This window comes from Argentina silus (assembly GCF_951799395.1).
Source record: "Argentina silus genome assembly, chromosome: 6".
In the NCBI taxonomy this organism is placed as follows: domain Eukaryota; kingdom Metazoa; phylum Chordata; class Actinopteri; order Argentiniformes; family Argentinidae; genus Argentina; species Argentina silus.
The window spans coordinates 10,533,158-10,558,289 of record NC_139660.1 but is presented as its reverse complement, the minus strand read 5'-3'; the positions used below and the strand labels follow the sequence as shown (position 1 = coordinate 10,558,289).

Below are 25,132 nucleotides of genomic sequence, written 5' to 3'. Positions count from 1 at the left end.
ATGTGACAAATAGGCCTGCTCAGAAGCACATAATAGGAAAATGTGTTTTATGGCATTTCTTAGTTTTCACATTTGCTAGAAATGTGTCAGCAATACACAATAAATGTATACACGCGCACGCGCACACACGCGTCTGTCAAGCAGCTACATCACATGACCACTTCAGTGCTCCACGGAAACGAATCGATCAGCAGGCAACAGTAGAATTCAACATGGCTGCTTTCCACTGTCAGTAGGGGAGTTGTTTTCAACTCATAAGCGGATAGATTTCCACTGTCTTATCCATAAAGACCTATTCGTAAACTGGTCCTCTCGCGCAGACCGCAATGGCTCAGTGCGTACAGTCTGTGCAGGAGTTCATCCAGGACTCGTTTGTCCCTATGGTTGCCGTCTTGTGTAGCGAAGATGCGGAGAAAGTGACTCGTAAAAACAACCTGAATTTCTCCGAGCTGCTAAGGCCCTTCTGCCGTTTAACCTCTGAAGGTACGTGCTTTGACACTCAACAATTCGAGATGATTATGCTAAAGGACGTCATATAGCATGGAGTGCATTCACATCAAGCACATTATTCTACGTTTTTATGTGATTTATGTTCAAATTTGCTAGCAACTTAGCACTAGCATGCTAGCTAGTTACTAGCCCAGCAGCGGTAGCTACTGTCTAGTACTGCTCACAGCCAGATTGTCAAGTGACAGGAAGGGCTAACACAGACGTGGGGCTGTCAACCCTGGGCCTGTTCTCTTCTCCCGGAGTGTCACTTGAGAGGGCAGACTGACTGACACCTGAGCAGTCTTGGCATTGTCACACGCCACGACACAGCCGTCTTGGGTGTCCTTTGGTTGCTACTGCTACCCGGTTTTGGTTTCAGTTCTGCAGCAGTAGCTAAGTAAGGCCCAAGTCCACCTCGGCGGGGGTGGGGGTCGGAGCAAAGCCTCGCCTGTCATGTAAGCTGGCTAGCTAGCTAATTAAAATTACTGTATAAAGATTTCTTATTGTGTTGCAATGTCACTTAGCAAGATAAGAAAGCATTGTTAGCTCGCTAACCAGTTTAGCTTGCCACATACGTATGATGTTTTTTGGAAGATGCCAGGCACTGGGCACCACACTCAGGCTGAACTGTCAGTGGCAGCTTGCTAGCTAGCAACATGGACTCAGTGTGGATTAGCAGCTAGAATAGATTATGGTGTTGTACTCTTAATTGGAATTAAGGGTAGTTTACCACTGATTTAAAACTCTTACCAGTAGCTAGTTTACTCAGTCATGGGCCAACAATGCATGGCCTTACCTAGTAGTAATGGTGGGAACATAAGCCTAGCCCCAGTTGGTTTGTGAAGGCTCTGTATATTCAACCCTTTCATACTCACTCACCAGGTACTCCTACCGGTATGGTATGCACATTTAAGTGGGGTCTGTGGCTCTATTAGTCATACCCTCTTGCTGCTCTCTGATATTTCAGTTCCTTTAACCAAACATAGCCCTTCCAATCTCATGCCACTGTAGATGGGTAGGCAGTGCATATATAAACATATATAACAGTATATTTAACAAAATGAGCTTTGCCTCATGGCATCATTTTATATTTAACACAGAGCTCAGTCCAGATGACTGACAATAACGTATACCGGGATATTTTGAAATACCGCCGGTATGGTTTTTAGTTTTTTTTAGATTTTTAGTTTGTTACTAAATCTGAATATTTTGGGGACTACTGTTCATACTGTAGTAAACTCCTTTCAGTGATGCCTTTAAAATCACTGTGAACATTTGAGTGTTAGCACTTGAAATTAAATGACTAATGATACTAGGGTATTCTACCAGGAATGTAAGAACGTATGAAAATCTGGCCCAGCGCATGTAATCTCATTTGTAAAGGAATGTCTACAAATTGTTGACAGGGCATTGAGGGGAGAGGAGGACTTCTCCTTGCTGTTGAGAGTTCAGAATCTGCAGGCCTATGTGATTTGTGAGTTTGGCCGTATTAGTGCATGTTTGTTTGCCAGCACAGTCTTCCAATTGATAAACTAAGCATTATGTTGTGCATTACCACATTCTGGAGTGGACCTGCATACACATAGCATTACTTACTTGAGCTGTGCATGAGTAACCGAGTTGAGATGGTAAAGGCTTGATCGGAGCAAGTCGAAATGCGGGGCTACTGTTTGCAACAACTTTGACATCTGTTTCATTGGTGCCGTGACCTGGATCCACTGCTGGGCTTGCTGTGGTGGCGTGAGTTTAAAGGGGTGAGTGTAACCCAATTGAGATGGTGAACTCACTCCTCTTGTTCAAATACCCCCATCCGCGTTGTCGAATTGCTAGCGTTTCAATAGCGTAGCTGGTTAACATTGGGTATTTGAGGAGACAGTTACGTGTGTTGGCAAGCCAGAGGTCGCAAGTTCGAGGCTCGGTTGGAGCAAGTCGAGTTGCGGGGCTACTGTTTGCAACAACTTGACGTCTGTTTTACATGATTCTATTTGCCTGCTACAATGGAACCAATAGAATAGTCCCATAAGTGAAAACTGAATCAAGCACACTTTTCAGCAGGCGTCTGACACATTTTTTGACCCAATCTGGTCTGTCTCTTGGTTTGCCGTCAAATGTTATGAGGTGTATTCCGGGACTCTCTTTTGGTGCTCATATTGGTACCACCTCTCCCCACTTTCATGAAAATATTGTAATTTTTAAATTTGTGTCTCTTAGGGCACATGAGGGACCCTAATAACCAGGTACAGGTGGTGAAGAACCTGCGCATCAGCGTGAACAACGTAGTGACACGCCCATCTATGCCCTCCACGAGCGTCTCTGGCCCTGCCCAACGCAGGCTGCTCAGTGAGGTGGTGTCGTCATGTCAACCAGCTGAAGGGGGTGTGGCCAACGTCATCACCGCTGGAGACTATGACCTCAACATCAGTGGTGAGTAACTAGGGCAGCATCAGATGGGGGTAGGAATGAAGATGGGAAAGGGAAGAGGGAGAAAAGAGGTGGTTGGAAAGAGAGGGTAAAGAGAAAAAGGCAAAGGGGGGGACAGAGAGGGAGATCGATAGAGAGGCAGAGTGAAGACAAGAAGATACATGAAGGAATGTCAAAGGCAGAGAGAGGGAGTCTCATCCAGGAGAGAGGGATAGAGAGGGCTGGATAAATGTTTGAGGGTCAGAATTCTCAGACTGCCAATTCCTCAGACTGGCTGCAGATGGCAGCAGACACTAAGGAGAAAGGGATGACAGGATTTCTGGGGTGTTGATGCTTGCCTTGTTGACTCTTGTTTGTTCATTGATGACGTTTGTCCCTCATTCTATTTCTCTTTCACTCACCTGGACGGACCTTGGGTAAGAGCCTCCCTGAAACCTCTGTTAACCTGTAATGTTACAGCTACAGATCATTCTGTTTGAAAATGGAACAGAAAATGCCCATGAAATGTTGTATTTTCATGTAATTTAGCACAACAAAATGTGGATATTAAGCATTTGTATGAATATTGAGAAATTATTTTATTGTGCTAAATTGCAGGTAAAATATTTAATCAATATTTCTATTCCATTTGACACGGAATGACCATTGGGTAACGTTGCAGAAACATTGTGGTAAAGCTGCCACAGTGTGTGTTTCACCCCATGGTCCACACAATATCCTCTACTGCTGCCATATACAGTATGTCAAACTGCCTATTCTAACCCAAAGTCAAGTAGATCTAACCACCATGGCCTCTTTTCTTAGTCTAGCTTTTGATGAATGGACACCAACATAATGCTACAGTATGTATTAACACAAGGTTCACACATTGGCTAAGAAAAGTCAGTTATTCTTACTGTTTCTGATTCATCTCAAGGAGGACATTTGTTAGTCTAAGAGGATAGCCATGGTGGTATGATTTACCCTGCAGCTCTTCCCTGGGTTTCACTACAGTTCTATGTGATGTTAGTTGATGCTGAACTTCAGTGGGAGCCCTCTGCAGGTAATGGGATGTTGCTAATGCTAGCCCCTGACTTTCTCCTCCCTGTCAGATCGATCTCTTAAAGCTAGCGTCCCCTGGTACAGTGACTGGAGAGACACACTAACGGAACTCAGCACCTCCAAGCATTACACAGGTATTCATATCTCACAGTCTCTGTGTGGGGGATGACCTTCTCATCTCCCCTGTGCAGCTAATTAGCTATCCTACATTCACCCTTCTTTCCCCTCTCTCGTAGCAGAACTGTGTAGCGGACTCTATGATCTCCTGATCTCTGCTTTCTCTCACTTTGTAGCTTTAGATTTGCATATGTACTGTGTGTGTTATTATGCATGGAAGGAGGTGACTCATGGCATCAAAGCTCATTTTGATAATATTGTTGCAGCGACTGAAAGTATGGGACTTCCATCTCTGTCATCTCAAACCAAAGACACTCTGACATTAGAATCTAACAGCAGGTAGCAATTCACTGCATCACATGTTGTATATACATAATTGAATGATATCTAATCTAATATTCAGGATATGCAGTGTTTGTATGATAGCTTCACTTCTGAGGTTGAGTCCAGGGCAGTTCATTCAGAGCCAGACAGTGGAAATGGCATAAGAGCACGGCCGGATGTCTGAGGTTCTCTCTCGTTGACAATGAACCGAAGGCTTCGAATTGGAACGTTTTCAAAGCGGAAGTCTTCTGATTATTAGGATTATTGCGATTATTAGTTCCTGAGATCACTGACAGAGCTTTCGGATTCTGTGAGTCACTCTTTCCTGACTCACTGTAGGTTTCCCCCTGTATTATGTGGCATAGAACTCTCTCAATCAGTACAAACCTGTGGCCCTCACTGAAAATATGACACATGCCGTTGCACACTTAAAAAACAGAGACAAACCATGAAATCCAGAGTTTGAGGTTTTGCAGCATAGCAGCAAATCTGTTTGGGCATATTTGGAATCAAATCATCCATATTGTCTCAATTCTGATGTTTTTGGAATACAGTATGTCTCTACATTTTCATAGACTGACCACAGGTGACTTAACATTCCCCTTGTCATGATTCTTCTCTGTCATGTAATAAAACTTGTTACAATAGACTGGTAATGATATGGATTCCTGCTGTAGCCCTCATACACTGCCAGTTACACTGCTGTTGTGCCTCTGTTCTGCTCTCGTAAATGTAATGCTATGTAAGTGAGGTATTACTTTCTTTGTTAAAGTTTCTGTTTAGTAAGAGTGAATCTGAGATTCTCTCTCATTTGGTTTGATTGCCACTGTTATTTCTTTATATTTTTTATTTTAGCTTCCACATGAGATATTCTATCAGCACTGGCAATCACAGGTCGATGCAGAGAATTAACGAGGTGTTGGACTCTTTGTTTTGATTTTCCTGCAGTGGGTCTTACTCTGGATAGATGCAGCGTTGTAGAGTTCACTTATTGATTCAGCCTAAACATAGCCTGCTGTGTTTGTGTATTGATCTCCATGTCTGGGGGGACTTCTGTGATTGGGAGAGCAGGGCCTTACTTAGGTGTCCATAAGCAGCTCCCCTGAGATAGCAGGGTCACCTGACCTCCAGGAACATGTCTTGCTTGCTCGTCCTAGATCCTAAGATCACATTGTGTTTTCCCTCCGGAAGCATTGCCTTCCTCAGATCTCTGTCATTCGCCTTGTCATCAGCAGAGGGGCAGAGAGAAGGGCTGAACTAGTCGAGTCGGCTAGATCAGGACTTTCTGTTTTCCTGGAGGAGTATGAGAAACAGTCCACCGTTCTGCTTTGGTTAAATGCTCCAGATGGGGAGGAAGTTGAGGCTTTACTAATTATTTTTCTTTTCCTTGTACACACATGTAGGAGAAAGTTTATCAACTCTTTTTGAGCCTAATTGTCATGGCAATGTTATTATTTCAGTGGTTGTTCTTTTATACTTATGGGAATCACTTGACAAATATATGTGTAAGCAAGCACCCAGTATATCAATGGTTTGAATAAAATTGAATTGGGTGCAATCCATTCTTTCATCCAGCAAATCAGTAATTCATTTTTTTTTTCTCCCCAAGTGTCATTTTTACAGCTCTGCAATGAAAGCCTTCAGAAATAACAATGATGCTATCTGGTTGTGTGTCTGGTTTTGTCTGCGCTGTGCAGCAGACAAAACCACTCTCAGTGTGGTGGTGAGGTGAGATTTCTACAATGCTGTTCTCTTTCTCACGTTGTTTTGCTCTGTCTCCAGCAACGACACCCTGGTTCGAGACATACAGGGAGAGCTTCCTCCAGTCCATGCCTGCCTCTGACCACGAGTTCCTCAACCACTACCTCGCCTGTATCCTTATGCCAGTAGGAAATACTATGATACTCCCCACCCGCCCATCACTACCATTTCTCTTTCTCTCTCTCTCTCTTCCTCCTCCTCTACTCCTACACTTCTCTCTGTGTGGTTGTGAGTCCTTGACTGGGGACCTCTGCAGGTCTATTGGTGGTGTCGTCCAGTGAGGCGGTGCCAGTGGAGCAGTTCCTGAAGCTCTCTCAGGAGCAGCACAGGATCCAGCACAGCGGAGAGTACACCAACCCCAAGTGGTTCATCCCCAACACACTGAAATACTACGTCCTACTGCACGACATGAGCGATGGGGATGAACAGAGGTACCATGAGGGCAAACACACACACACACACACACACACACACACGTAGTGGTTACATAACTACTTGGTGATCTGATTAGCCGCATTATCACCATCGAAAGCCAGCAGGCAGGTGTGTATGTCATGTCCGCCCTCCCTTTCTCTCAGCTGTTCACCTCGTTCACTTCAGCCATCCCTGGCCCACCCTTGAAGACCGTGTGTACGTGGGTGCGAAGCCCAGTCGTGTTCCTTAAATGTTACACTTTGCATCATTAGACAGAAACTGTAATGAAGTAGATGTTTACTCCTCTACCCTCCGGCGGTTATTGATTCCTTTCATATTTTAAGTATTCCCTTCATAAGTTCACAGCCTCAGTATTATCAGAACACACTTTTGTAGAAACTCTGGCCTTATGCGTCCATAAAGCTCTGCTCTAGCCTCTAGCCTCTTTTACCTATTGCTAAAGTTGCCTCACATGTACTGGTTTGACCCCTTGATGTGGTATCCATATATCGATCTGTCTTTGTATATTTTCTCGTACCTGTATGTGACAGAGGGTGAAAAGCAACTGCACCATAATCATTCAGTTCATAGTGGTTTTGTAATGGCAAGATGGCGGCATGCAGGTTTTTGCAGGCTGAGAGCACTTGGTTTGGGAAGGAACGCCATCTACAACTATGCAATAACATTATATTTACTGTCAGATACAGATAGATGGTATTGCCAAGCTTGCCACATCATACTATCAAGAGGACCACAATGGAAACAATGTTACACTATTGTGTCATTGTGCTTTTTAAATGGTCAAATAAATTAAATGGTATCAAATAATCTCTGTCTGTCTGTCTTTCCCACTCTCAGGGCGGACTCTGTGTATGAGGATATGAAGCAGAGGTATGGGTCTCAAGGCTGTTACCTGTTGAAGGTTAATTCCCGTACAGCGACGGCAGGGGCAGACGAACAGATCCCAGACCCCTGGAGTCAGTACCTCCACAAGAGCAGCCTGCACAGCCAGGTATGGCCCAGTCAGAGAGAGACAGACTAACAATCTACTTCTATGTGAACCCTTATTGCAGCACTCCTATCTTGTGTAGAAGAGTAGAGGTTTTTCAGAATAAAGAAAGGATGTAATCACCCAGACAAGCAGAGTCCTACCACCTATTACACCATTACTTCATTAGTACAGGTGAAAGGGAGGATGCTATTTAGAGTAAGAGGGATATACTTATCTTCAGAAGCACAATAGGATGTTTTTCAGAATGTCCAATCTTCTGTTGTCTGTTAGTGTGTAGGATCATTACATGTGTGTTCTCATGTTTGATGATGCGTGTCTGTAGGATCTGTATGAGGAGCCTTCCCCAGCAGTGAACAACGCGACTGGAGAGAATAATGTTGATGGAACGGAAGTGGATGGACATGACTCAGCAGACAAAGGTGAGCCCACTCAGCCTCCCCAGGAGCCCAAATGATGTGATGCTCACTCTGGATCTATAAATAGAAGAACAATATGCTTGTTGAGATGACTTGGGTAGATGGCTGGGTTGGTGATCATGTGGTGTTGTCTGTCAGATGGAGTCTCCAACAGTCTGGACACCCACCCTCTCCAGCTTGATACGCCCAGCGACCCTGGCAGCTTGGACGCCCTCAGGGTCGTGGCCACTGAACCACTGAAGAAAACCCCCACTGCTTCCGGCCCAGGGACAAGCCTTGGTGCCTGTCTCACACTTAACGACCACGATCGTATCAGGCAGTTCATCCAGGAGTTCACCTTCAGAGGTCTGCTGCCACACATAGAGAAGAACATCAGACAGCTCAACGACCAGGTACACACACACACACACTGTTGGTACTCATACATATTGTGTACAATACACATGCACTGGTTTGAATAACTACAGTTTGACTTTCAAAGTTTCTTTTAGATTTATTTTAGAGTTTGCAGTTGTCGCGTTAAAGGTTTATATTCTATTGATTCCTCTACCTCCCTCCCTTCACAGCTGGTCTCTAGGAAAGGCTTGAGTCGCTCTCTCTTCTCTGCCACTAAGAAGTGGTTTGGCGGAGGGAAAGTTCCAGAGAAGAGTATCAGTGAGCTGAAGAACACGTCTGGCCTTCTGTAAGTACAGTAATGCCATCATTATCAGTAATGCCATCAACATTATCACAGCTCTCATCTGACTACTAATTCTGACAGAAGGTAGAAACACATTCACCCAATGTACTCTACTTTAACTTCTACCAGGCTTAGTTTATTGTTGTAGAGCTTTTTGGTGTGGTTGGAAGTGTCACATTACATACTGACCAGTGTTTGTAATGGATGGCAGAGTCACAAACATATGTACACATTCACACATGCAACTCTATTGGTCCAATTAGAGGTGCTAAGCGAGAGGTTCTGGACAGCTACTCCTCTTAACCATAGTTGCATTATTCACATTAATGTGTCCCGAGAGTCTGACATTTGCCCCTTGTGATGTCAGCTATCCCCCAGAAGCCCCGGAGCTGCAGATCAGGAAGATGGCTGACTTGTGCTTCTTGGTGCAGCACTACGAGCTGGCCTACAGCTGCTACCACACAGCCAAGAAAGACTTCCTCTCCGACCAGGCCATGCTGTATGCTGCAGGAGCGCTGGTGAGAGAACAGACAGACAGACAGACAGACAGACAGACAGAATGTGAGAGAGTTAGAGTGAGTTTCTTAACAGTGGGGTTTGGCAAACCCGGGGTTTGTCCACTACATTTAAAATATTCTGAAGTTTTGATGGAACAGACTCGCCATTTGATGTCTGAGAGAACCAAACAACAGCAGCCGCTGTGTCAGCACTGCACATCTGAGGGAAAAGCAGCAGCAGCAGCAGTCTGTAGACTAGAGTTATTAGAACTAGGCTGAGAATGCTGTCCTCAAATTCTCAGCTTTTTCCTAGACAGGTATGTAATACCAAATGATAGTGGAAAATGGCATATTTTACACACACACTCTCACATAGTCTGTATTGATCTATCCTCCCTATCCTCTGCCGCTCATCTTCCCATTCCCCCTGCGTTAACAAGGCGGCCATGCCTCATGGCTTTCTGGGTCATTGGAATATTAACGGCAGAAAGATACAGACTGGGATCATGACATCCCATACCTGTCTGCTCTCCAATGATAGTACTGTATCTCTCCCGTTCTTCTGTCCCTCTTTTTTCCTTTTACCCTTTTTTCCTCCTCTCCTCTCTCTCTCTCTCTCTTTCTCTTTGTTTCCTCCTTTGTCTCTCCCCTCCTTAGGAAATGGCTGCAGTGTCTGCATTTCTCCAGTCTGGTGCCCCAAGGCCGTATCCAGCACACTACATGGACACAGCCATACAGACCTACAGAGATGTGTGCAAGTATGACACCCTCTCGCATAACACACACAGACACTTGCATTTTGCAGCACTTACATAGACATGCATCATACAGTACACCTACATTTGGCTGAGTCTTGTAAGTTTGTATATAATGTGGGTGCCTTGCTCCCATAGGAACATGGTGCTGGCAGAGCGCTGTGCGCTGCTCAGCGCCGAGGTGCTGAAGAGTCAGACCAAGTACTCAGACGCTGCAACCCTCCTCATCAAGATGACCAGTGAGGTGAGAGGGGACGAGGGCAGGACTCTGTTCTGATATCCTATCATCTCTCCTATCGGGTCTCAGGCTCTCTCATTTGACTGTTTGTGTTTACGTTTGTGTTGACTGTTTGTGTTTAAGAGTGACCTCTTAAGGGGTAGACAATATTTCATTAGACAATGTGTCGGGCTGTCCGTGAGTATGTACGAGTTAGACTTTGTGTATGTGTATATGCTTATAACTCTTTGTCTATCTTTGTCTCTCAGGACTCAGACCTGCGCAGTGCACTCCTGTTGGAGCAGGCAGCCCACTGCTTCATTAATATGCGTAACCCCATGGTCCGCAAGTTTGCCTTCCATATGATCCTGGCAGGACACCGTTTCAGCAAGGCAGGCCAGGTGAGTGGACATTAATTTGGCCTATACTAAGCCAGGCCAATCCAGGACAGGCTGAAACTGGCCAAAGCAGATCATGTACATGTTCTTTTTTTAAAGATGTATAGTATTTGGTAAAGTGGGCCAGATGAATCATGAGCTCGTCGGAGATAGAGCTGGACGCTCTCGTTCACTCTTGTTCACTACAATATCTTTGATAAAAGTTGCTCTTTTTTTCACGGGTGTGACGTCATGTCCTATAGTCTTTTGAAATCAGAACAAGGTAGGGTGAGACAGGTGAATCAAAGGCAAGAGAGAAGTGGGACTGCGGAAAGGTCAGAGGGGTTAAATGGATTTGTTCTTTTGAAGCGGAGTTTGGCTGGAAGGCCCAGAGACTTCAAAGTGCGAGGAGTTTTGAGTTTTAAGATTTGTTAAAGTAGTGTAGCATTTAAAACTCTGGCATACGAAATGTGTTAATAAAGCTTTTCTCGTCTTGTAAAGGTTAGTTCTCTTTCTTTCTTTTTTTCTCCTTTTTCTCATTTTCTTCCCCTCTGTTTTTCTCTTCCTGTCTCCCCCTCTCTCCATCACTTTCTTTCTCTCTATACACCCTCTCCTGCTCCCCCTCTCTGTAGAAGAGACATGCGTTGCGGTGCTACTGCCAGGCCATGCAGGTGTACAAGGGAAAGGGCTGGTCTCTGGCAGAGGACCACATCAATTTCACTATTGGCCGCCAGTCCTTCACCCTGCGCCAGCCCGAGAACGCTGTGTCAGCCTTCCGCCACATCCTCACCAACGACAGCCAGCAGACCTCCACACAGCAGGGAGCCTTCCTCAGAGAGTACCTCTACGTCTACAAGGTAGCGAACAGCCCAGACACTACCTCAACATAGAGGATGGTCCTGCATAAATACGACTGCAGTAGACTACACAGTTCTAACAAAACAACATGAATACATCAAAACACTTGTTCCAGCACTGCTCCTGTCCTCAGTGTCTGGCTGGGGAGGCTCTCTTTGTCACACTGCCCCCTAAATGAACAGGGACATGTTGACTCATTCCTGGAATGAGTCCAGCCAATGGTGCATAATGTCCTTAGGAGTCCATTATCCACATTGACACGAGGGGACTGATAAATGACAGTGAATGATGTCGCATTGATTCCAAAGCTCAGATTAATGTAAGAAATATTGGATGGAATGGCAGTTATCTTGATTTTAAAAAAAAAAGAGAAAAAAAACAAATGTAGCATGAAAGATGGAGGAAGGAATGTCCCTATTTTTTCTTTTCTTTTTTCACTAAAAAAATCATTAGAAACGGTTGAAGGCCAGAAAAAATGCTGTGTGTCACAAGAGAGACAAAGAGAAGCATGCTATGCAAACAGACAAGGACAGCTTTTATTATTCTCTTGGTCACATGCCACTCAAAATGTAGCACAAGCAGGTAGGGTTGGGCAGGTATGAGGCATTACCAGGTGAATAAGGTGTTTAAGCTTATACTGGTTTATTTCTGTCAATACCAGCCCAAGCCTACAAGCAAGTAGTCACATAAACATGTGTGCACTGCACACAGACGTGTTAACTTGTCCTCTTCAAGTCTAAGCTGTCGATTAGTCTTTTTTTCTGAGTTGTACAAAGACCTTATACAGTATGTGTCAAGCCACACACAGAAACTGTGTTTATTTTTTACTCCCCCATTTAACAGTGTTTGGTTATTAAACTCAATGACGTTTAGACAGAGGAGTTTTTAGGAGATGGAAAGTAGTATGAAACGGCATGAGTGTAATCTGAACTGCGAGTTCGATTATTACAGCACTTATTTGTGTGTGTGTGTGTGTATGCGTGCGTGCAGCATCTGACTCTCTCTCATCTCCCCTGTGTGACCTTTGTTTCCAGAATGTGACGGGGTCGTGTGAGGTGCCTCTGCCCCAGCTGCCATTGCCCTGCATCCACAGCTCTGCCACACGGGTCTACTTTGGCCATGAGCGCCGCCTCGCAGAGGGTGAGACCTGCATACACACGCACACATTGAAGCTGTGTGATGTGCACGTGTGTGTGTGTGTGTGTGTGCGTACAGTTTGTAGGTTTGTGACAGAGAGACTGTTGTGTGGATGTGTGAGACACTACAGTGTTGTGGAGCTTTAATCCGTGTGAGACTGCAGAGTGAGAACGAGGCTGTAGTGTCTGTGCAGCGCTGAAACTGTGTGAAAATGCGTCATTCAGGGATTTAAATGGAGATCAAAGGAGTTAAACAGCAGCAAGTTAGCCTGGGCTGAACCAGAGAATAAATTACATATCAGGTTCCCTGGAGAAAACACTTAGCTCCTGCCGGCTGATTGCAGGAGCTTCATTTAAAAGCTACAATGAATTAAACAGAATAACTTACTCTGTGTGTGTGTGTGTGTGTGTGTGTGTGTGTGTGTGTGTGTGTGTGTGTGTGTGTGTTAGACAAGGGTCATGTAAACATGGAGAGAGCAGTGTACACACTGTTATGTTGTGAGTTCACAGGAGTTTCCTTGTAAGGTTACATGTTTGATATTTCTGTTTGATTGAGTGGTTGTTTGACCCATTGATTAACTGGTTGATCTTGATCAGGTGAGAAGCAGGCAGCCACCCACGTGTCTCTGGATCAGGAGTTTGACAGGGACCTTGCTGCCATGTGGAGGCAGTTGGAGGAGCAGGTGGTTGCCGTGGCCAACCGGGGGGTTGTCCCGGCGACGTTTCAACCAACCCAGTGTTGCCTGAACAGCCAGACGGACAACCTCCGCTTCCCCCTGGCTGTTGTGGAGGGTAAACACCCCCCATACACACACAAACACACTATTAAACGTTCTGCCCCCTATGCCCTCTCTCGGAAGATTTGAGTTCAACTCTTAGTTCTGTTTGTGCTCATCCTCATATCTCTCTGATCACAGAGCCCATCATCGTGGAGGTGGTGTTCCGGAACCCTCTGAAGGTTCCCCTAGTCCTCTCTAACCTGTCTCTGCTCTGGAAGTTCACGCTCAAAGACTTTTCTCGACCAGAAGATGATCCAGTTGGAGATACGATCAGCAATGAGAAAGAGGCGCTCGCTCCCAGGGTAAGAGCAGCATTCTTCACTTCACTCGTCATGCCTGTGCTTGAGCTCGTTTAACCTTTCCTATTCCACTCCTGTGTTCCAGACGGCACAGAAAGATGACGTCATCGCCACAGAAGTCATCCCAGAGTTCTGCATGAGCCCAGAGGAGACAAAATTGGTAAGCTCTCCTCTTGATTCTGCCCATTTTTTTACTCTCTCTCTCTTTCTGTTGTTTTCTCTCTCTCTACATATTTCTCTCTCTTTCTTTAATCCCCTCCCTCATCGTCCCTCTTGTGGTGTAACTCCTCCTCCCTTTAACCACTCTGTCAGCCCTGTTTGAACACTTTAGAAATACATCCTTTTGTATTTGTAATGCAGACATTTAACTTCTTTCCAGGCTCGCCTGAAGTTGCTCCCTCATCAGACTGGCCAGCTCAACATCCTGGGAGTGGCTTACAACCTGGCCTCCCCCTCTACCGGAGAGACAGCCAATAGCACTGCAGGCTCACAGAATGAAGGTACCACACACACACACACACACACACTCTCTCTCTCTCTCTCTCTCTCTGGTATTTTACACAAGCTAAATCTAGTGGCCTATTCAATGGTAGTATTCGGTTGTGCTTGGCAGTTAATGTCGAAGAAATGTTGATTTACCTTTTTTTACCTACATAAAACTAGACTCTACATTTCTAACGTTCACTAACTGGCTATACAGCCAGCTCTTGCTGCACACATACACACACTTGCATCACGGAAATGATAGGGCCCTACCTTTGTTGTCTGGTCACACACACACACACACACACACACACACACACACACCTACCTACACATAGACAAACACTCATGGTTGTAAATGACAGTGATTTAGCTACTAGTGAAGTCAACTACTCCTGTTTTCAGTATCAATCAACCATGTTTATTCTGCTTTCATAGAACATTGATAAAACAGTTCTGCCACTGTGATTGACCTGTTATGGTCCAGCTCTAACTGATGGTGTGGTTGTGGTCTTCTGTGCTGCAGGACCCCAGGCAGGCGAGGGGACGGCAGTTCGTGGCCGTCAGGACCTGGAGATTCAGGGACCGCGGTTGAACCACACCAAAGAGGAGAAGACCTCAGTTAGCCATGGTTCTGACAGGCGCCTGGATCCCACCATAACCCCACCCATGCCCCTGCTGGAGGTACTAGTCATGTCCTCTACCCCCGTAACAGACCCTCTACACCCGACTCTGCTCCCTGCCGCCCTCACCCCACGCCCCTCTGGCACTAGTGGATCCAGAAATGGCAGTGAAACTGAACTGGGGAGGAAGGATTATTCTCCTTTTTTGGGATTTCATTCTCTCTTTTAGAATTAATCTGAAATGTATTAACATTTAGGTTGAGGTGGACAGTATTGGAGTAGTTATGGGATGTGGGTCTATATTTAAATGAACAACAGGCCTATCAGTCCTTTATCTGTGTGTCCCCCCCCCCTTCCCTCAGGTCTTCTTCCTGCAGTTCCCCACTGCTCTGCTGTGTGGTGAGATCAGGAAGGCCTATGTGGAGTTCTGTAATGTAAGCCGCGTCCCCCTGCGCGGCCTGCGAGTGGTGTCCACGCATCCAGACTTCTTCACCTTCGGCAGTGCAGCCAGCACACCTCTCACCCCCGTCAGCCTCTCCGCCTCAGAGAACTGCTCCGCCTACAAGACGGTGGCTACACCTCCGGGCGCCCAGCCTGGCTCGGTTGCTGCTGTGACACTGGTGTCAGGGGGGGACTATGGGGTGAGGGGGGTGTCGGGTGGGCCGGGGTCGGGTGTCGCGGACATCCCCCTGGCAGAGGGCGTGCTGCGGCCTGGAGAGTCTACCCAGCTGCCCCTGTGGCTACGGGGACCTGACCAGGAAGGAGTCCACGAGATCAACTTCCTGTTCTACTACGAGAGTGCTGAGAAGGGCGGCAAAATCAGGTAGGTAGGAAGCAGCTTGTCACTCAGGATACAACTGAAAGAGTCACATGAAAGAGGTTGTTAATTGCAGCCTGGGAATTTGAGAAACTAATATTCGATATAAGATAAAGGCACCTGTTTGTATAACTGTTTGATACAGGGGAACATCCACAAGTGTAGTAGTTGCCTTGAATATACATTCCTTTGGCTTTTTAAAAAAATGTGAAGGTTAAATTGGTGCACTTTTTAGAAGCTGAATCCTCACTCCACCTCTGAATGTGATTTCGTATTTTCTTCATTATAATTTGTTCAGGTACACAGAGGAGGATGATCATCTTGGTTGAATATGTTTATTTAATTTTTAATGCAATTTAGAAAATTCTGTTTCAATTATAGTGAGCCTTTAGCGTTGCTTACAGCACCACATTTGTGAGATATAAATGCATGAGAACATATCGTCTGAATTACTCACTCTCTCCCCCTCATCTCTCCCCCCTCTCTATTTCTCTCCTGCTCTCCCTGTCACTCCATTCACTTTCTCCCTGTTCCTCTCTCTCAAACACCCCCCCCCCCCCCCCCCCCCAGTCACAGGGTGGTGCGCCACACAGTGTTTATCTGTGCGAGTCGTTCTCTCAGTGTGCGGGCCACGGTCTGCCGCAGTAACACACTGCCTGAGGAAGAGGAGGAGAGGGACGAAGAGGGGAGGAACGCCAGCATGCTAGTCTTTGTGGATGTGGAGAACATCAACACAGTGAGCTCCTCTGCAACACACACACAACATTAAAACACTTAAAAACGTGTACTGTACATGCTTAAACACAATTCTCTCTCTCTCACACACACACACAGACACACACACACACACACAAACTCTCTGTCTCTCATTTGCTCACTCCTCTACAGTTTCTTATACAGTACGTCATCACTCAGTCACATGTATTGAGGTTGGTTTCTGTGATGTCATGTTGCTGTCTGTGCTTTTCTATGTTTAGACACATCTTTCTATGATTCTAAAGCTATGATGTCATACTGTACATAGGTGTTTGACATTGTTGACAAATGCAGATGTTGATTATATCAGCCCCCTCTCACTCCCCTCTCCCCGTCCCCTCTCCCTCCCTCCACAGAGTGAGGCTGGTGTGCGCGAGTTCCACATCGTACAGGTGTCTAGCAGCAGCAGACACTGGAAACTAAATAAGTGCATAAATCCAGCAGACAACAAAGGTTTGTCCCCCTGTGCTTTCCGTAGCTGTCCGAGACAGCAAGAACATCATTTACAGAAATGTCTGCATTGAATGAGTGTATTCTGTTGTTAATTTTAAATTGTCTTTACCTGAAGAGGTCTGGTTTTAGTTATCAGCACTTCGCTCCCTATCTCTCTCCCCCCCACCCTTCTCTTTTCCCTTTATCTGTTCTCTGTCACACCAGTTGACTGCCTTTGGCTAGAGAGGGAATGCTAGTTGCACATGTGCTTAGCATATCATTCATTTTCTCCCATAATGGCTGTTCTTGTCAAATACTTGTTTATATGTATTATTATTATTATTATTATTGTTTTGATCACAATGCTTATCAGTACTTGGTCATCATGTTCAAAAACATTTGTGTGTGTGTGATTGAGTGAAGGAACATCAAGGCTCTGCAGCTGTTCCATTATCAGATGGCCTTTTGAAAGGTGATCTGTTTAGAGGGATTAGCTCTCACCTGCTCCTCCTCTTTAATTGGCCACCACTGCAAGATAGAACATGGTCTTTGTTAAAGTGAAGAGCTGGCCAGTGCGATAGTTAAAATTGATTAACATGCCCTTAAACTGTGTGTGTGTACGCACGTGTGTGTGTGTGTGTGTGTGTGTGTGTGTGTGTGTGTGTGTGTGTGTGTGTGTGTGTGTGAGAGATCCCAATGGAGGGCAGAAGAGAAGTTTTTCATTTTATTTAGTCTTTTTATCCTCTTCTCATTCTATCCTTCCAGACTGCAAACTCACCAGCAGGGAGAGGGGCAAGCTGTGCTTCAGAGTAACACGATGCAAACCACAACTAGGTATGACCTTGCATATCACACGTACACACACACACACACCTACACACTGTATATGCTACTACACAAATGGAAAACAAGTTATACCAGGCTTATACAAGCACATACAACCAATCAATCAAGCAAGCCACTTACTGTATCTCGCTTGTGACTTATTTTTTTCCTTCATTCTTTAGCTACCTCGAATGCTCTAGAGAAATACACCTTTGCAGACCTTAACCTTGGAACTGAACAGGTATGTTTGCCATGACAAGAAGAGGAAAAAGTGTTAGCATTGTCATCTCATGTCATCATGAGTTATTGCTTAGTGCATTTATTTTATCAAAACTATTGTCTTCTCTGCCTCTCTCCAAACCTCTCTTCTCTTTCTTCTCCTTTCTCCAGATCATCAGCTCCACCACTCCGTGTGCAGAATTCTTCTTCCGCCGATGTCAGCCCTCGGATTCTCGGAGAGAGGTTGTGGCAGTGGGCGGGGTCTTTTCACATTCCAGGGGTCAGGGGTCAGTCCCAGTGGGCGGGCTTGAAGACATCACAGGCGTGGTCAGGAAGTGCAGCGAGGTGGACCTGGACATCATCGTCCTCTGGAAGGTAAAACACACTCTGCACACCCCAAGCCCTTGTCCTGACTTTGGTCCCCCCTGATTGTTGTTAATGATTCAGTTGATTTGGTGGTCTGTTTTGCCACCAGGCCAATCCTGCTATGTTTGTTTTTCTTGTTGCTCACAGGCCTATGTTGTTGAGGACAACAAACAGCTGATTTTGGAGGGACAGCTCCATGTGGCTCTACAGACAATCGGCAAAGAGGCCTGCTCCCTGACACAGAAAGAGGTAGAGACACACACACAGTGCTCTGGCTGGAGTAATTGCCCTTTCTGCTGTGTGACTCACACCCTGAATGAGACACCAGGAATATTCCTGGGCAGAACAAAAGTCAAAGTCAAAGTCAAAGTGGCTTTATTGTCAATTCTTCACATGTCAAGACATACAAAGGAATCGAGAGGACGTTTCTCACTCTCCCACGGTGAGACAGATAAAGTGCCCAGGCACAACAGATAACACATACTAAAAGTAAAACATTCAATAAAAATAATTTAAACAGTGCAAAAAGAGCAGTCAGTAAAGACAGTAAATAGCAGCCAAATACTGTGTATTCTGTGTACAAATAATAGTGCAATAGTAGATTGTAGCAATAGAATAGTGGATTGTCCAGAGTCCAGGGTGGGGAGCGGGGGGGGGGGGGGGTGGTTGGGAGGGGGGGGGTGGTTTCAGCTTCCTGACAGCTTGGAGGATGTGGCTGGGGGAAGTGAGGGGAGAGAATTTAGCTTCCTGACAGCTTGGGGTATGAAGCTTTTCGTGAGTCTGGTGGTGTGGGCACGGAGGCTCCTATACCTTCTTGCAGGAGGCTGAACAGACTGTGTGCGGGGTGGCTTGCGTCGCTCACAATCGAGGTAGCTTTGCGGGTGAGGCGGGTGGAGTAAGTCTCTTGCAGGGAAGGGAGTGGGGCACCAATGATCTTAGCAGCTGTGTTCACAATGCGTTGCAGTGCTTTCCTGCTGTGTTCGGTGCAGCTACCGCCCCACACAGTGATGCAGCTGGACAGGATGCTTTCAATGGTGCCTCGGTAGAATGTTGTCAGGATAGGTGTGGGAGCTTTCGCTCGCTTCAGCTTGCGGAGGAAGTAGAGGCGCCGCTGGGCTGTCTTCGCCAGTGATGCAGTGTTGGTGGTCCAGGAGAGGTCCTCACTGATGTGCACCCCCAGGAATTTGGTGCTGCTCACTCTCTCCACAGCAGCACCATCGATGGTCAGTGGTGGGTGTTCGGTGTGCCCTCTCCGGAAGTCGACCACAATCTCCTTTGTTTTGCTGACATTCAGCAGGAGGTTGTTGTCTCTGCACCACGTGGTCAGAAGGTTGACCTCCTTCCTGTAGTGGGTCTCGTCGTTCTTGGAGATGAGACCCACCAGAGTTGTGTCGTCCGCAAACTTCACCATGTGATTGGTGCTGTAGGTTGGTGTGCAGTCTGAGTCAGCAGGGTGAAGAGCAGGGGACTGAGCACACAGAGCAGAAAACAAGACAGCGGGTCCCTACCTCCACTCAGGCAGTTCAGAGAGCACTCTCTCTTTCCGAAGACTCTTCCACAGATGTTGTCTCACTCTGCACTTTGAAAGTACTTTTGCTGCTTCTCATTAGAAATACACACTATGGTTTCTCTTACCTACAAGTCCCTTTTGTTTTTTCTGTCAACAGCTAACAGGGCTAGGATAAAAAGCGAAGTGTTTAGTTGGCTGTCCTCCCAAGCACACTGACTGGGACTGGGGTGTCCCCGATGTCACAGAAATGCTGGGAGACTTTTACACTGGGATAGGGTTGTGTGGTCAGATTGTGGCTTGGAGTTGCTGCTTTGCACACTGTTAAGCCCAGAGCTTGTCGAACAATACTGGTGCTGTCGGTGCAGCTGACTGCATGTTGTGTTGGCATGTGTTGCCCAGTATTAAGCGTGCTTGTTTGTGGTATAGCCTGGGACCAATGCAACCATGTGTGGTGATGTGAGTTATCTTGGGCAGTAGCCAAACATGCAGTTCGCGGATGGCTTTTAAAGGTTCGCTGCATTAGAGCAGTTTGTAAATCACTATCGAAGCGTAGCATGAGTGTATGCGTCGTGAGAGGTTAGAAGTCGATGGACGTTGTGGTCTTGGTTTGGTCTAGCGATTAGTGCTGCCGCCTCAAACACATCTGTTAAATATAACAAGAAAATAGAATATGTTGACCGCTGTGTGTGTGTGTGTGTGTGTGTGTGTGTGTGTGTGTGTGTGTGTGTGTGTGAGCGAGCGAGCAGGTGGTGCGGTGCCACGTCAGCCTTAACCTGGCTACATTTACATTTATGGCATTTAGCAAATGCCTTTATCCAAAGCCACTTCCAACAAATACATTTGTCTAAGTAAGTGAGTCATCTATCCATCAGTCATCATAAGAAAAAGTAATCTATGGTAGGACCAGGGGCTATTGGCAGTCCCAATGCTAGAAGAAGGAAGAAGAGAAGGAATTACGAATTATTATTTTTTCTACAGGACAGAAACTTGTACAGGGGGGTAGTGGGGATGAAGAGGTCTTTAGGAGGGACAGTTAAGATGTAGCCTGAAGAGATGGGTCTTTAATGTATGAGAAGAAGATAGGTAGCTACATTCCAACCTAATCATCCCCCTTCTTTCAATTAGCTCTTTCATCCCCTCTCCTCTACCCTGCAACTCTTTCCCAGGTCTTTACTGCAAAAGAGAATATGTTCTCACTTGTGTGGTAAAATAAGGTATAAATAAAACCCTCAGCCCAGGCCGGGGTGCTTCCTCAGTGGGTGGAGAGGGTAGCAGGGCTTAGGCGTTGCTTGCTCTCTCTCTCTCGATCGATCTCTCTCTGGGAAGAGTGCAGGAATCCCCTCTGAGATGTCCCACAGCATTGTTTAGTTTGACTGAAGCTCTGTTGACAGGAGTGACACCATCCTCATCTCTATTCAGCTGGCTTGATCAAGCTTGGGTCTCTGTTATGGGAGAGGGAGAGAGAACAGTTGTGTGAGAGAGAGAAAGGGAGATCCTTTCTTTAAAAGAGAGGAGTGTTTTATTTGAGTGACCTTCTCTCAGGTGTGAAAACAATGCAGTCTATAGCATTCCTTTCTCTCACACAAGTCAAAGATGTTCTGGAATAAGAATGGCCTTAATGGCTCAGCAATGTTAAGCTCGTCACTGAGTGCAAACACTTCATGTGCGCACACACACACACACACACACACACACCCAACACGTTATGCAGTCAGACTGTCTCTGTATGATGCCTTTCTGGCTCTTGTGTAGGCTGTGTATCTGGCTCTTGGCTCTGCCCCTAGAATTCTTTTCATCAAACTCTCAGACACGTGTATGCAGACATACACACAGTTCCAAAGTCACATTGAGCGTTGATTAAAGCGAGTGGATTTTTTTGAGTCTTTATGAAGACGGATGCATCGGAGGGTGGTGGCTTGAGCCATTGCTTAAACGTGCGTGCGTGCGATCTGACTCTGTTCACCTTACTATAGTTCCCCACTGCTGTCTTGCATGATTGAGCATCACCCCTCATTGACAATGACTTTATTCATTTCCATTAATTCTGCGTCTGGACCACCGTCTTACAGTTAAAAACATATTTGTCAGTAAAGCTCACAGTCTGAACGCATGCTGTGCTCTCTGCATGCACCATGAAGTGAGTACAGTCATTGCATCTGCTGTCTGGTTGAGTAAATTGTGTGTGTGGGACTGGTTTAAGAATGTTTGCAGAGATATCTGATGCGAACAGCTATTATCATCTAACCACCTCAACTTCCTCTCACGTGTCTCTAAAAATAACTCCCCATTCACGATGGAGATGGAACGTGATGTCTTCCACCCCTTAACCCCTCCCTCCCTCCCTCAGCCTAACCCTAACTTTAAAAAAAAAAAAAAATGTTTCAACCATGTATGGTTACACACACACACACACAAGCTTCTTTCCAAGCTGTTGCATAGCAACAGTGTCCGTTGTGCGCGTATTCATAATGATTGCAAGAGAACTCATCCCTGTTTATCCCTACGGCTTTTTATAGCTCTGCATGTGTGTGGCCAAGACCACCCTGGTCCTTCTCTTAATCCCCCACTCTACATCTCCATCCTCCCTCTGCTCACAGAAAAAACACTCCCCCTCTATAATGAAGTCTCTCTTATTCCCAACAAGCACCATTGAATCTCTGCATATAATTATGAAATGCACACACACACATACACATACACCTTTACCGAAGGCACTTTATGTAAAAGCTAATTACATAGGGTGCTGCACAGTGGCAAAAAAACCCATTACATCTGTGTATGTATACAGTTTGTATGCAGTTTGTTTGACATAATGGTCTTCATCGCGTTCCTCTGCTCCCTTCTAGGAAGCTCAGGAGATGTCCCTGTTGAAGTTTAAGCCAGAGCTTCCCCCTCCATTGACCCGCCCCTCCATGGAACAGCTCTCCCACCTCATCAAGACCAACCTGCACTATCCCGAAAGCTACAGCCACCCATTCATACAGAAAAGGTAACACACACACACACACACACACACACACACACACACACACAGAGGTGGGGAGGGGGTCAGAGTGAGTATGAGGGGAGACAGGAAAGGGAGAGCATAGGTAGCAGAGTGAGTGTGAAGTACTGGGCGACAGACAGCCCAATGTCAGTTCGTCAGAGTTGATGTCTAATGTGTGAATTCTGTAGTACCACCAGTCTCTGTGACTACTGAACTCCAGCAACACTGATCTGTTAAGTCTGTCCCAGGGTGGTTGTGACGCACATGCTCACTGGCAGAACTGCACTGCTTTGACCAACTTACTCACTTATCCTCACACACTTAACCTTCAACATGACAAGAGTTTAAATTCAGCTCTTACCACACAGCTTGGAAATGCAGAAACAGCCATTGCTGTCTGGAGATTGTAAACGTAGACGGACCTTGACCTGAAGTGCTGTGCTGTTTCATCATGTGATGCGCCTCTGTCTTTATCTCCCCCATGCTCTCTGTAGTCTATGTATGGTGCCGGTCACTTTAACTCTATCCAACTGCTCCCTGGCTCAAGTTGACGTCATCATAGACCTGCGACACAAAACTACCAGGTAAGCGCACACACACGCTGTCTCTCTCTTTCTCTCACACTAGCAAGCTACCAGGTACACAGATGTTTCAGTCGTGATTGTTCTGTATTCTCACACGACAGTGATGAAGCTCACTCATGTACTGTTGAGAGACCATCTGTTCCCTATGCCCCTGAGCAAATGTTTACCTAAAACTTCACCATACTCTAATCCTGTTTAACTGATGCATTGTCTTTGTCTTCTTTCCCTCCTCCTACCCCTCCTCTTACCCCTCTTTTGTCCTTTTCTTAAATGTCGCCCTCCCCTCCCCCTTACACCTTTTTATTCTCCCTCTCTTTCCTCCACCGTCTCCTCCTCTTCTCCCTGCCCCGTCAGTCCTGAGTCTTTGGAGGTGCATGGCTCGTTTACATGGCTGGGTCAGACGCAGTATAAGCTGCAGCTGAGAGCACAGGAGGTAATGCGTGTGCCGCTGCGCGCCTGCTTCCTCCATGCAGGCGTCTATAACCTGGGCACGCCCCGCGTCTTCGCTAAGCTGGCCGACCAGGGTGCCATGTGTGAGACCAGCCAGCAGACCGCCACTCCTGCCCTCATCATCATCAACAACAGTGCCTGAGCACTGCCCCCCTAATCAATAACCAATACATCATCATCATCATCATCATCATCAGCCATCTCTATCAGAGCTCCGCATCAGCAACTACAACGTGGAGCTCTAAGACCTACAGTCTTAGCCACCAGATAAATCTACTCACACCTCAAATCACCTGTCCCTCCACAAACTCCCTGACTAATACTGAACTGGACAAAGGAAAGCAGTTGTTTTGTATTTCTTAATAAAATTGAAATAGTGATGGAATGTTTGACATGAATCCTGCATCGGTTGATCTTGTAAACACTGCAGTGGTCAGATGGTAAATTAATCTCCTGTAGCTATTTTATGTCTCAAGCAGCAAAGCATTATGGACTTTCATGTGAATGGAGTTTTTTTTTCTTTTTCTTTTTTTTTGTCTCAGCGCTCCATTAATCGGTCTCCTCAGCTGAAACATTTTGGTTTGACATTTATATTTGATGAAATCCTTAAAAGGGGAGGAGATGGAGACGGACACATAGACATTTTCAAACAGCCGCTGTGTGCGTCTCCTACGGTGGCCGATGGCCGCCGCGACAGATTTACTTTTCTTTTGATAGTGTTGAAACTACTCACAGTCGGTTAGTTGTCACCATGGCGACAGACATGGACCTGTTTACTTCCTGGATAACCTGGAGAAGGACCGCTCCTCTGCCTCAATGAGACTGCAACCGTGGTTTGACCATGACTGGAGGGGTTCTCATGGTCCTGTGGAGGCTCACCCATCACGAACCCTTTAAAATGACATAAAGGTTGACCACTATGTGACAAACGCTTTGACTGACAGGTTCAGATACTGCCCGCCTACCTGCCTGTCTATTGGTCTGTCCATCTGGACTGTGTGGTCCCCACATGCACGCATTTAATTTTCTACAAACAAACCAGTTAACATTGTCCCCCTCATCCCTCATTGGACCTTCACCTTGTGATCAAGCTGTTATTTAAATGTATGTATTTACTCAACTGCTTTTCAGAAAATGATGTATTATATTTATAACAAATTTACTGTAAATAGAAATAAAAATGTAACCAATGATATCTACTTTGAGATGCTGTCTCCCGTGTAAAGAAGCAGATGCAATTGACTGGAATTTTCCTGAGAGAGTTTCTTTGGGTTGCTCTGGGAAGGGTTGATTCTGGATGCAGTGTGTTCCCTCCCTCATTCACCCTCTTTATCTGTCAACTTAATTTCTCAATGCCAATAATGAAATAATGGCTCTTTTTGTGATTCAAATGCATTAAGGGCTTCCTTATGTGATTTTGTCTCACACGCCTGATGTGTACTTAAGTTTAATTTTTGCTCAGTTAAAAGAATTTTTGCCTTGGCAAAGT

General features: G+C 45.9%; 1 protein-coding gene across 2 annotated transcripts; it reads left to right on the top strand.

Annotated features, from left to right (window-relative positions):
* Positions 1-219: 219 nt before the first annotated feature.
* Positions 220-24,829, top strand: trappc8 (trafficking protein particle complex subunit 8). Of its 2 annotated transcripts, XM_083670928.1 has the most exons (30): positions 220-483; positions 2,701-2,913; positions 4,002-4,085; positions 6,175-6,264; positions 6,410-6,584; positions 7,426-7,579; positions 7,902-7,998; positions 8,134-8,387; positions 8,562-8,677; positions 9,042-9,192; positions 9,829-9,929; positions 10,065-10,170; positions 10,413-10,544; positions 11,153-11,377; positions 12,413-12,518; positions 13,112-13,306; positions 13,432-13,595; positions 13,678-13,752; positions 13,972-14,092; positions 14,602-14,759; positions 15,061-15,521; positions 16,086-16,251; positions 16,628-16,724; positions 17,469-17,537; positions 17,711-17,769; positions 17,919-18,122; positions 18,261-18,362; positions 22,470-22,612; positions 23,104-23,193; positions 23,548-24,829. In XM_083670928.1, the coding sequence occupies exons 1-30, from the start codon at positions 327-329 to the stop codon at positions 23,783-23,785; spliced, it is 4,503 nt and encodes a 1,500-aa protein (XP_083527054.1). In that variant the 5' UTR covers positions 220-326; the 3' UTR covers positions 23,786-24,829. The 2 variants fall into 2 exon arrangements, with proteins under 2 accessions (XP_083527054.1, XP_083527055.1); XM_083670929.1 differs by lacking the exon at positions 4,002-4,085.
* The last annotated feature ends 303 nt before the right edge of the window (positions 24,830-25,132 follow it).